The sequence below is a fragment of the Musca autumnalis genome, unplaced genomic scaffold (assembly GCF_047663935.1).
Source record: "Musca autumnalis isolate F117 unplaced genomic scaffold, ASM4766393v1 scaffold_1, whole genome shotgun sequence".
Taxonomy (NCBI): Eukaryota; Metazoa; Arthropoda; class Insecta; order Diptera; family Muscidae; genus Musca; species Musca autumnalis.
Window position 1 is genome coordinate 215,786,431 of NW_027411644.1, and position 13,513 is coordinate 215,799,943.

General features: G+C 33.8%; 1 protein-coding gene across 1 annotated transcript; it reads right to left on the reverse strand.

Annotated features, from left to right (window-relative positions):
• Positions 1 to 332: 332 nt before the first annotated feature.
• Sec13 (nuclear pore and COPII coat complex component secretory 13) lies at positions 333 to 2,069 on the reverse strand. Its single transcript, XM_073960114.1, has 2 exons — positions 1,599 to 2,069; positions 333 to 1,524 (listed from the first exon to the last, which is right to left on the reverse strand). Exons 1-2 carry the CDS (start codon positions 1,886 to 1,888, stop codon positions 864 to 866), a joined length of 951 nt encoding a protein of 316 aa, XP_073816215.1. The 5' UTR covers positions 1,889 to 2,069; the 3' UTR covers positions 333 to 863.
• Positions 2,070 to 13,513: the final 11,444 nt, after the last annotated feature.

The window sequence follows — 13,513 nt, forward strand, 5'->3', positions numbered from 1 at the left end:
TGTCGCTAGAAATCTTATCGTAAGGAATTCCCAATGGATCTAATCAAGGTTTTCAGAACCTATAAGAAAGGAATTGAAGGATGTCGTCAGAGCTCGAACTTAGCAAACAAAATCAGAATAATCATGAGTCGTCATCGTTTGTTATTATTCTTACGAGGCACATTGTAACTCTAACGTCATATAAAGTTATAGACTAAACGCTATTCTTTTTCGTATTTTTCAATTCTAACCCGAACTAAATACCATTTTTTTCTTAATTTGGCTATTGCTCGCTTTTCAGCTATAAACTTCCCTTCCCTACAATGAATCTACTACATATATACAAATTGATATTTTTTGTTTTAATATTTTTTTATTTATAAAGTTTTCTTATACACAATTTTTCGTTATATGTAACTATAATTCATTTTATAACTCAAGGGAGGCAGCAACTTTACAGTGTTGGAAAAAATAAACACCTAAGAGTTCCTTAATAATTTTGGAGTAACATAAAAGAGAAACTGTAAAACAGAACAAATCTTGGCTTACAAAGAACTGAACAGCAATAACTAAAGAGAAACATACAAAACTATGACAAAATATTTATAGATATGGGAATTTTTAATGGAATTTCTTATCAATAAAGTTTAGAATAATGAAAATGCAATGGGTATAATTTTTCGGTTTACAAAACAAGTTTGATGTCCGCTTATGTCTTGTTCCCATAATTCTTGTTGTTGTTTGTAGTTGTCGTTCTTAGAGAAATCAGAGATAAGGAGACGTTGTACGCAACCATTGTTTGCTGTTTCTATACATCATCAACATCATCATCATCACTTAACTATAGATACAGTTTTGTTGCTGGATGATGAATCAACACAAATCTACAATGTTCGTTGTTCAGATTGTTGACCTCCGGCAACTGAAGCATCATCATTGATACAAGTCCATTGATTTTCATTATTTTCCTTCCAGAGGGTTACTTTATTGTCGCCACCGGTTACAGCCAAGATATTACCAGTCATTGACCAACTGACCGACCACACAACATCATCGAATGTATGTAAAATGGTTGGTGACCATGTTGTAAAATCTGTACTATTCCAAATAATAACATGGCGATCTTGGGAAGCTGAAGCAATTTGTGAACGTGGCAAACCGATTGAGGGTGCCCAGGCAACATCGCGTACCCAATCTGAATGGGCTTCCAAGCGGCTTTCCTCAACCCAACGATCGCTTTCTTCACGCCAAATCTTGACACAGTTGTCGCAACCTCCACTCGCCAAACGTTTTATGCCGGCACTACGTGTGGAAGACTTTTGATCGAATGCAGGTTCTGGCACAGTTGAGGGACACCATGTCACGGCATTACAACCAATTGTATGGGCATTGGGCACCTTTTTACAATCCCATACACCATATTCTGTATTACAAGTCAATATGGAAATGGATCCATCTGAACTGCCGCAAGCTAACATTAAACCATATTCGGCAGGGGCAAATGCAACAGAATTCACTGAAGAGTCGTGGTTGCTATATTCATATCTGAAAAATAATAACAAAACAATCACACATCAGTGACATCATTTCCTCATATCTCTCTGTGATGTTCTACTTACAGTTTTGTCCAGTCATTGGCGGCACCTTCTTTCCAAACAATCACTTTACGATCATAGGAACATGAAGCTAAAATATTTCCAAACTTGGGATGAGCCCATGCCACTTGCCACACTGGACCCTGATGACCCTTCAGGTCAGCAACTAAAACTTGATTACGATTCTTAACATCGAATATTTTCACCGAACCATCCGATGAACAGGTTGCCAAATGCATTCCATAATAATCTAGAACAGCATTATGAATCATGTCCTCATGGCCGGTGTCAATTGTGTTAATCAAGCTAACCATTTTGTTGAAATAACTTGCTGTTTTTTCGTTATTTTTTTATTAAATATTTATTTATCTGTGTTAAATTGCGGCCTTTTGCTTAATTTTTTTCGTTTTAGTTTTGACGTGGATTCTCTCCAAGACAACTGTCAACGCTACGAAAAGTTTTGACATGGAACGAGTGGAATGAAACACCATGAACAGGGTAACACGAAGAAAATAAAATATGTCATCAGAACTTTAGAACGTCTACGCAAAGGAAATGACAGTTGAATCCACTGGATTTCGTAAATGTAAAAATGCTTTAAAATAAACATGCTGATGTTAACAAACGACAATTTTGAGCAGACAAAGGCATGTATACAGACATTTTTCCACTACAAACTGAAATCCACACTAGAGTGGTTTCATTGAAACAATAGGTCTGTTCGATAACTTCGCAAGTAAAAAGTATTTGTAAGTTCTTGCAAGTACTTGCATCTACTTCTCATTTCTCTTTTACTGAACAAGTTTGTTATCAAACAGCATTTTGTAAAAGTTGGTACAAATTTGTACAAACCACATCATTCCACTAAATACATAAATTCTCGCAGAAAGTAGAATTCTTGCAGAATAGTTTGGGGTCGCTGTAAATTCATAGAAAAAGGAGAAGCTGTTTCAATGTTTTGTTTTAGAAATCAAAGAAGCACATGTTTATTAGGGCTTATTTTTTTAAATTTTAACAAAATACCTCACATATTAACAAACGTTGTATCGCCTCTACAAGCGGGGATATACTGCGCGGCTTATCGTTCGAACTTGGAGGAGGTTACATATCATTGATATGAAGAAGTCTTTCTGGGAAATGTTTTTTTCCGAATGATATATATTTTTTTTTTCTCAAAAAATATATGTCCCTAACGTACATCGAAATAGAAATAAATGTATAAAATGTCATATGAAATGTGACACTAACGTTACAACCCAGTCCAATCAGCTGTGTATTGCTGCTACCTTTTCTTATTCTACCATGGGTCTCAATTCTGTTTCTATGAAAATGTGAAATGAAAACTTTTATAAAGGAGAAAACTGTCAAATAAAAAAAATTTAAAAGAAATATTTTTCATTTCAAATTTTCATAGAACAAGAATCTAGCCCCAGCTGTTCGAATATGAAATGTCAAATTCCCTTATAAAACATTATTTTTGTTGTAATATCCCCAACAACATAACGAAAATTTTGATATAATAGCTGTGTTCCTTTACTTACCTGAGGTTACCATTTTTAACTTGCAAAGCGTTCCTTAACCGCAAAAAGCAATTTTTAAGAGCGTGAGAGAGCACATATGCCTTTCTCGTCTACCACAGGCTACCAGCAAAATTTTTGCAGGTAAAAAATTGTAGAACTGATTTTTCGACTTTTGTTTGACGACTATTTCACAATGAAGAAGAAATGGACGAAAAACAGAAGAAAAAGTCGAACGCTGACAAAACTAAATTAAAAACTGTGAAATAAAAGACGAAAATTTTTTATGTTTCTTTTTGACATTGCTACCAGATCTACCATTTTTTCCGTTCCTTAACTTTTCTGGTAAAAATGTTCATGAGAGAGCAATTTTGAGAAATTTTGGCACTGTTCTCTTTTACCATTAAAAAAGTAAAGGAACAAAGCTCATGCTAAGTTTACATTTACGAAATCCACTCGATTTCAACTGTCAATTCCATAGCCCAAACGTCAAATGAAATCTCATCTGGATTTCATTTGACGTTTAACCTATGGATGTGACAGTTGAAATCGAGTGGATTTCGTAAATGTAAACCAAGCATAACATATTCAAAATTTTACGATGCAACTACCTGGGTAATTGTGTCAAGCCAACCATAAGCAGGCAAACATGTTGCATATTTTTGCTCGCACAAATTTGCCGTCATGGTAGAACAAATATAAGGTAAAGTAAATACAACTCAACGACAACCACATAGAAATTTGTTTTTAGTTTGTAATGTTACTGTCAAAGGTATATGTAAACACTAGCATGTGCCCGCTACTTCGTTAGCGGAAGTGACACAATTATAAAGAAAATGTCAACATTAACCCCCTGTTTTTGTAACTTATAGGCCGTTTATATATAACAAGGTTAACCCAGTGGGTCTGGGTTTCAAATGTCATTTCCATTGTATATATTTCAAACAAATCCTCATAAAGAAGGTTAACCCTGCAAAAAACTATAATATAAACGCCGTATTATTTTTGTTCGTTCGTCTATATTCGTAATGATTTAGGCATCCATAGCTCAGCACCCGCACGACATACATATCTAATTTTTCGTATACCCGTTCCATATAGTGCGGTTACACTACAGTTTTTTTGCCGGGTTAACCCACTTTATGAGGATTTATTGCTTAATCTGGTCAAATCTGACCAGATTTGCCATACAAAAATTAAATCCTCTCATGACTGGGTTTATTTTAAATCCGGCACAAATCCACCAAAAATACAGTGTTGTATTCGGTATTTGTGCAAAAAAATCCAACTCTACTCAAAAAGTACCAAAAGTTGCAACTGTTTCTGCAACAGAGTTTGTCGTGTTTTACACATTTACGATTGGTCGCATGCGATGTTATGGAGTTAATAAATCTAAAATTATTTGAAAATCATAAAATTATTTATTTTTTTACATTATACAATTTTTAACAAAAAGTACGCTTGATACCAAGTTACAAAAAATGTATCCCTGCGTGTAAAATAATCGAATATGACCAAAGTGGGACGATATCTCATACGATAAATCGTAAAAGTGTAAAACACGACTTAATTAGTTATTTTGTATGTATACGTAAACAAACAACAGCTGACAGTTTATATCCTCGAAAAGCTAAGTGTAACCAGCAAAGATTAACCCACTGGATCTTTTAAACCCAGTGGGTTAACCTTCAATAGTGTAACCGGGGTATATATCGATAAGAATTCTTCATTTAAAAATCAGCGCTCTACATTTGCGCTAAAGCGAGTAAATCGATCTACAATATTTGACAATTCGTGTGAGAAGAATAAAAATTTTTACAAAAACAGGGGCTAAAACTATTTTTTTAATAGAAATTATTTTTGTTATTTCTGACCGATTTCTGAATTTAATATCCTAATTTTGTCTTCAGCAGCAACTCATATGTTCAACAAACCAAACATTATTGAAAGAATTTTTGTTTTAATTTGAAATTGAAAATCAAAATTTTTACAAATTCATCGTTTGTAATCATTTTTGTTAAACTGGATTTTAACGAAAGAAAATCTTGGAGGAGGTTACATATAATTGATATGAAGAAGTCTTTCTGGGAAATAGTTTTTTCGGAATGATATATTTTTTCCTCAAAAAATAGATATATCCCTAATGTACATCGAAATAGGAATAATGCCAAGTTTACACTTGCGCTCTAAAATCCACTGGACTTCACGAAATCCTGAAATACATCCTGGTGTTTACACTTATTTTTTGTTGATTTCAAACATATCACAATGATCAAGGTAGATGCATCTGCGCAGCTGATCGAACATGCATTTTCAAAACAAGTTGTTGTAAATTGAATTAGTCATCAAAAATATACGACAATAGAACTTTACAACTTTATTTCGAAAATTATCGTAAAATTATCTATATATCGTATTAATTGTGTATAGTAATAACAAACGAAAAAATAAAAAATGATTTTATCGTTGAGACATCATAATAATAAATTTTGATAGATAAAAGTTGTGTTCAGAACTTGCAGCAGTTTTCCCATTTAGTGCTAAAAATGCGTTCCCGTACTCCGAAGTTTAGCAAGACTTGCACTTCTCTTTAAACAAAAACAGCGCCGAATAACACCCTATTCTCCTGTTTTTTGCCATACAATTTTGGCATAGTAGAAACTAGCAACATGTTCATTATCATATAAATACGATAGATGATACGTTGATTTGCTGCAGTTTTTGCAATTTTCAGCTCTGTTCCTTTACGTGCCTGAGGTTACCATTTCTTACCATTTTTACCTGCAAAGTGTTCCTTTACTTTAAAAAGCATACAATTTATATGAGACCAGTTCACCACTTTTACCATTTTTTGCCACTGTTACCATTTTTCAAAGTAAAGGAACAGACCATCCGTAATTTTTTCGTTCCATTATTTTTAAAGAAATTTGTATGGGGAATCAATTTTTGACAATTCGCTCTTTTTTCTAACATTACCATTAAAAAAGTACAATAACACACTGAAAAATAGCATTGTGACAGAGTAATTTAATATTTTTTTCACATTTGGCCTGTTCCCGTACTTTATAAAGTGGTAAAAGTCGTAAAAGTTGTAAAAGTCGTAAACGATTTTCATATAAATTTTGTGTACGGGAACGCAAAATGTGTAAAAGTGGTAAAAGTTGTAAAAACTTTTTAGTTCTGGAACAGAGCTATTGTTTACAAATTTTGATACTAACATTTTTTGTTGCATCAATTGACCATCTACCTTGTTTATTGTGATACGTGAAAAGTGTTCCAACTTTTGGTACTTTTTCAGGCAATAACAGGGTTGTATATCATGTGTCCTGCGATTTCGATGTTGATTTCGCTGAAATCACGAAATGAGATGATTTCATTTTTGTATGCGAAATCATGATAATTTTTGCTTGATTCCGCTCGAAATCACGATACGCCTTCGAAATCACGAAAAGACGCCGAATGTAAACCAAACATAAATATATAAAATGTCGTATGGAATTTGACACTAACGGTACAACCCAGTTCAGTCAGCTGTGTATTGCTGTTACCTTTTATTGTTCTACCATGGCAAATTCCCAACTTAAACTTGTATGCTCTGTTCCAGATCCTGCAAGAAGCTACTTTTTTACTACGATAGCATTATTCCCTTTATGTTATCCATGGTAGAATAAGAAAAGGTAGCAGCAATACACAGCTGACTGAACTGGGTTGTAACGTTATTGTCAAATTTCATATGACATTTTATACATTTATTTCTATTTCGATGTACATTAGGGACATATATTTTTGGAGAAAAAAAATATATCATTCGGAAAAGAACCATTTCCCAGAAAGATTTCTTCATATCAATGATATGTAACCTCCTCCAAGTTCGAACGATAAGCCGCGCAGTAAATCCCCGCTTGTAGAGGCGATACAACGTTTGTTAATATGTGAGGTATTTTGTTAAAATTTAAAAAAATAAAGCCCTAATAAACATGTGCTTCTTTGATTTCTAAAACAAAACATTGACATTAACAGCTTCTCCTTTTTCTATGAATTTACAGCGACCCCAAACTTTTCTGCAAGAATTCTACTTTCTGCGAGAATTTATGCATTTAGTGGAATGATGTGGAAACATAAAAATTGAAAATGTAACGAATTTTCATTCATGTTTTCCAAAATATTCAACCAAATGTGAAAAATTATTAGTTTTTTAAATTACAATAATTTATAGACATTTCCTTGTTTTGTTTACAAATACAACTGGCAGTAACGTTACAAACAAAAACGAATTCCTTTGTGGTTGTTGTTCGAGTTTAATTTGTTGTAGTATTTACTTTACCTTATACATATGGTCTGTTCCAGTACTGCAAGAATCTACTAATTTTTACTATTTTTTCCGATAACATAAAGGAAAAAATGTTATCGTAGTAAAAAATAGCAGCTTCTTGCAGGTTCTGGAACACAGCAATATTTGTTCTACCATGATGTTATCGGAAAAAATAGTAAAAATTTGTAGATTCTTGTAGTTCTGGAACAGACCAATATATTTAAAAAATGGTACAAACTAGGATAAGTTTCTTAAGCCAGTCTTGTAGGGAATTTTCACAGCTTTAAGATTTTTTGAGATCCCATATCGATAAGACTTGCCGTATTCAAGCAAAATCGCGAAACCCTAACAAAAAAAAACTAAACTGAGCATCTTTATCTCTAAAATGGTACAGCCTGGGAACAAATCATAAACGTCAATCCTCTAGAGAATTTTCACAGCTCCAACATTTTTTAGCTCCATTTCGATTGGACTTGCGGTTTTCAAGCAAAAAACACTCAAAAATGTGAATTTTTACCGCGATTTATTTAAAAATCCCTACAGCAATTTTTTCTTGTTTTTGCATTTTTTTCATCTATGAACATTGCTGTTTCAGAATTCACAAAAACTTCCCCTGTATAAGCGGGTTTCATTAAAAGTTAGTTAAGGCACACCCTTCATTTCACTAAAAAATTTCATGAAATTAGGCGTTATTAAATCGAATTCCCACTACAGCAATTTTAACTCTGTTCCTTTGTCGCGGGCCACACTACAGTAATTTCATTGAAATTTTAATATGAAATTATGCGTCTCTAGATCGACGTCCATAATAGAGTAAAATCATAAAATTGCTGTAGTGGGGAATCGATTTAAGAACACATAATTTCAAGAAATTTTTTAATGAAATTCACGCTAGTGTGGACCGGGACTTCACGTGCAAGAATCTTCAAGTTTTACCACTTTTTACTCGAAAAGCGTTCCTTTACTTCAGACGCTATACAATTCATATGGGAGAGTTTAAAAATTTTGCTACTTTTGCCGGTTTTACCATTTTCAAAAGTAAAGGAAAATACCATTTATGATTTTACTCTACTATGGAAGTCGATCTAGGGACGCATAATTTCATGCAATTTTTTCAATGAAATCATGTGGTCTGTTCCTTTAGTCCCGGTCCACACTAGAGTGATTTCATTGAAAAAATTGCATGAAATTATGCGTCTCTAGATCGACTTCCATAGTAGAGTAAAATCATAAAATTACTGTAGCGGGGAATTCGATTTAAGAACGCCTAATTTCATGAAATTTTTTAATGAAATTCACGCTAGTGTGGACCGGGACTTACTTTTGAAAATGGTAAAACTGGCAGAAGTGGCAAAAGTTGTAATCTACTTCCATATGAATTGTATGGTGTCTGAAGTAAAGGAACGCTTTTCGAGTAAAAAGCTGTAAAACTTGAAGATTCTTGCACGTAAAGGAACAGGGCTATGGTTTGTCGAAGGTCACACTAGAGTGGTTTCATTGAAACTTTTAGGTATTTATAGATCGAGTTCCCCACTACAACAACTTTATGATATCACTCTACAGTGAAACTCGATCTAGGAACCCTTGTTTTCATGAAAATGTTTCAATGGAACACTCTAGTGTGACTTTCGACTTTAATAAGAAAGGTTAGCTAAAGCTTCCTGTCAATTTAATTTTTTTCTTTCGACTGTTCCTAAAACGTCAACACAACCCAGCAAACCAATCGTACCGATATCGTAACGAAATCGGAACAAAATTCGGACGTTACGTCCGATATCTGATCCGAAATCGTAACGATATCTTAACGAAAGTTGTATGAAGTGGTTGACATAATTTCGGAACGAAATGTCGGAGCGAAATCGGATCGATTTCGGTCACAATTCGGAACGAAATCGGAAGAAAATCCTTGGGAAATTCGGAATGCGAATTTTTTCCTCCGAATTTTCGTACAGATTTCTGAACGATTTCGGAATAATGTCGTATGAAAATCTGAGGTACTTTCCGAACTTTCGTAAAGATTTCTGAACGATTTTGGAATAATTTCGTACGATTATCAATGGAAAAAATTTTTCTCCGATGCATCTTTTTTATTGATAAATTTTCTTTGTTATGTTTTTTATTGGAAGATTATAATTTCAAAGATATCTAATGATTTTCACTATTGTTATCATCTTGTAGTTATAGTAGAACAATAGCTCTGTTCCAGAACTAAAAAGTTTTTACAATTTTTACCACTTTTACACATTTTGCGTTCCCGTACACAAAATGTATATGAAAATCGTTTACGACTTTTACAACTTTTACGACTTTTACCACTTTATAAAGTACGGGAACAGGCCAAATGTAAACTTTGTGCACGAATATGTTGAGTCTATCAGCACTAGCTTGAATTATTATATGTTGCATTTATATTTAAAATATTTAAAAAAAATGTATATGCGAATTTTATAACCAACCATTTTGTTTTTCGACAACAAACTAAAATGTTGCTTGTTAGATACATACAAAAGGTGGTTGTTGTGCGAAGGGAAATTTGTTTCCGACATATCCATGGTACAATAATTCATAGGTAGGCCAGGTATGAGAATCGCCAAAAAAATACAACCCTGTCGCTATGGCTTAAAACGTCAAAATTGTTTTGATGAGTGATAACAGATGAGTATACAAAGAAGAAGAAGAACGAAATGTTGAAATGAAAACAAAACAGAGTTGATTTTTTTTGATCAATAATAAATATCAACTCTGCATGTCAACACGGTTTTGACAGATTAAGCCATAACAAAAAAAAAATTGTAATCAGCTGTTAGCTGTGGCCTACCTAAGAATTATTGTACCATGGACATATCGATCCGAATTCGTAACGAAATCGGAAGAAAAACATTAGCAAATTCGAAGGGAAATTTACTTCCGACATTTTCTCCGAAATCTGAACGAATTCCCCTACGAAAAATCGTATAGAAATCGATACGAAATTTGAATGATTTTGCTTCCGAAATTGTTCCGATATGTCGGACATCCGACATTTGGTTTGCTGGGAATATACACAATCTTTGTATGTGTGTGCGCTGTTTGAATAATATCCCAGCAAACCAATCGTACCGACATCGTAACGAAATCGGAATAAAATTCGGACAATACGTCCGATATCTGATCCGAAATCGTAACGATATCTTAACGAAAGTTGTATGAAGTGGTTGACATAATTTCGGAACGAAATGTCGGAGCGACATCGGATCGATTTCGGCCCGATTTCGTAACGAAATCTGAAGAAAATCCTTGGGAAATTCGGAAAGGAAATTTCTTTCCGACATTCGTTCCGAAATCGGTACAAAATCTGAACTATTTCCTCTCCGAAAAATCGTTTAGAAATCTGAACGACTTTGCTTCCGAAATTGTTCAGACGTGTCGGACATCATACATTTGGTTTGCTGGGATGCCAAACAATTTTAAAAGCAATCGAATTCAATGGTTTTTAAAATAGTTTTTAGAACATTTGTATGAAAGAAATTTGACAGCTTTTCATTTAAATAAACATTTTATCATATCCACAACTCGATTATGTGGAGAAACCTTGGCCTTTCATTCATTTTTCGTGTTTTTTATAAAAGTCCCGGTCCACACTAGCGTGAATTTCATTACATATGTTCAACATTGGTCCCGGTCCACACTAGAGGGATTTCATTGAAAAATTTGCATGAAATTATGCGTCTCTAGATCGACTTCCATAGTAGAGTAAAATCATAAAATTGCTGTAGTGGGGAATTCAATTTAAGAACGCCTATTTTCATGAAATTTTTTAATGAAATTCACGCTAGTGTGGACCGGGACTTGGTATTGTGTGTTTACGAATTTTGATGTTTTAGGAATTCAGGAAAAACACGATATGTATTTTACATATGGGTTGTCACTTTTTATATACAAAATGTGTATGCAGAGTGACAACACATATGTAAAATAACATATCGTGTAAAGTACCCAAAAAATCTATCTCTTTACTTATATCATGAATGAAATCACTCTAGTTTGGACCAGGACATGGGAGCAGTTTACAACTTTTACCACTTTTGCCGGTTTTACCATTTTCAAAAGTAAAGGAACAGACCATATATCTCAAAAATGATAAAACCTACGAAAATACCATAAAGGTCAATCTTGTAGAGAATTTTGATAGCAACAACATTTTCGTGAGTCACATTCTGATAGGACTTGCGGTTTCCAAGCAAAATCGTGAAAACCTAAACAACCACTAAAAATGTCAACTTGATCGCGATTTATTTAAAAGCGCTCCGGCGATTTTTTTGTTTCTTGATTTTTCTTATCTATGAACCATGGTAGAACAAATACAAGGTAAAGTTAATACTACAACAAATACAACTCGAACAACAACCACAAAGGAATTTGTTTTTGTTTGTAAACCTTAGTGTCAACGTAAATGTAAACAAAACAAGGAAATGTCTATAAATTATTGGAATTTAAAAAACTAATAATTGGCCTGTTCCCGTACTTTATAAAGTGGTAAAAATCGTAAAAGTTGTAAAAGTCGTAAACGATTTTCATATAAATTTTGTGTACGGGAACGCAAAATGTGTAAAAGTGGTAAAAATTGTAAAAACTTTTTAGTTCTGGAACAGAGCTATTTTTTCACATTTGATTGAATATTTTGGAAAACATGAATGAAAACTCGTTAGATTTTCAATTTGAATGTTTCCATATCATTCCACTAAATGCATAATTTCTCGCAGAAAGTAGAATACTTGCAAAAATGTTTCGGGTCGCTGGTAATTCATTGAAAAAAGAGAAGATGTTTCAATCATTTGCTTTTGAAAACAAAAAAGCACATGTTTATTAGGGCTTTATTCTTTTCAAGTTTAACAAAATACCACACATATTAACAAATATTGTACCGCCTCTATAAGCGGTGTTTTAGTGTGCGGCATGTCGTTCGGACCTGGAGGAGGTTACATGTCAATGATATGAAGCCGTCTTTATGGGAAATAGTTTTTTTTCTGATGAATAAATTTGTTCTTGAAAAATATATATCCCTAATATACATCGAACATAGAAATAAATACATAAAATGTCGAATGGAAGTTGACACTAACACTACAACCCAGTTCAGTCAGCTGGGTATTGCTGCTACCTTTTCTTGTTCTACCATGTCTATGAACATTGTAGTTTCAGAATCCGCAAAAACTTCCCAGGTGCAAGCACCTTCTATTTAAATTTGCTTCAAGAGCACCGTGTCCAATAATCTGATAATCTTCGGTTTGACGATTTCTGATTTCTGTGGCCTGTTCCCGTACTTTATAAAGTGGTTGGCGATTTAGATAAAATAAAATCTTACAACCCTGGGGGCCATGGCACACAATATGTGTTCGTTTACTCAAAATTTGTACAAATTGTTACTGGATGTTGTTCGCATGGTACAAATACACAGGTAGCCGCATCGGCAATTGTTGGTAACATAAGGTGTCAAAATTTGACATCAATTCAATGCAGTTGACACATTATGTTACCATCAGCTGGCATGATAATGCTACCTGTATTATTGTACCATGGTTGTTCGTTTACTCCCATGGTACAAATACACAGGTAGCCGCATCGGCAATTGTTGGTAACATAAGGTGTCGAAATTTGACATCAATTCAATGCAGTTGACACATTATGTTACCATCAGCTGGCATGATAATGCTACCTGTATGATTGTACCATGTTTACTCCACAGCATGGTACAATAATACAGGTAGCATTATCATGCCAGCTGATGGTAACATAATGTGTCAACTCCATTGAATTGATGTCAAATTTTGACACCTTATGTTACCAACAATTGCCGATGCGGCTACCTGTGTATTTGTACCATGCTCCACAGTACAATGCAAAAGAAATTAGTCGTTTACAAGTGGTCTGTTCCTTTACTTTTAAAAATGGTAACAGTGGCAAAAAATGGTAAAAGTGGTAAACTGGTCTCATATAAATTGTATGTTTTTTTAAAGTAAAGGAACACTTTGCAGGTTAAAAATGGTAAGAAATGGTAACCTCAGGCACGTAAAGGAACAGAGCTAAGAAGTTACTGGACGTGTACAAATTATTGAGTAAACGAACACACC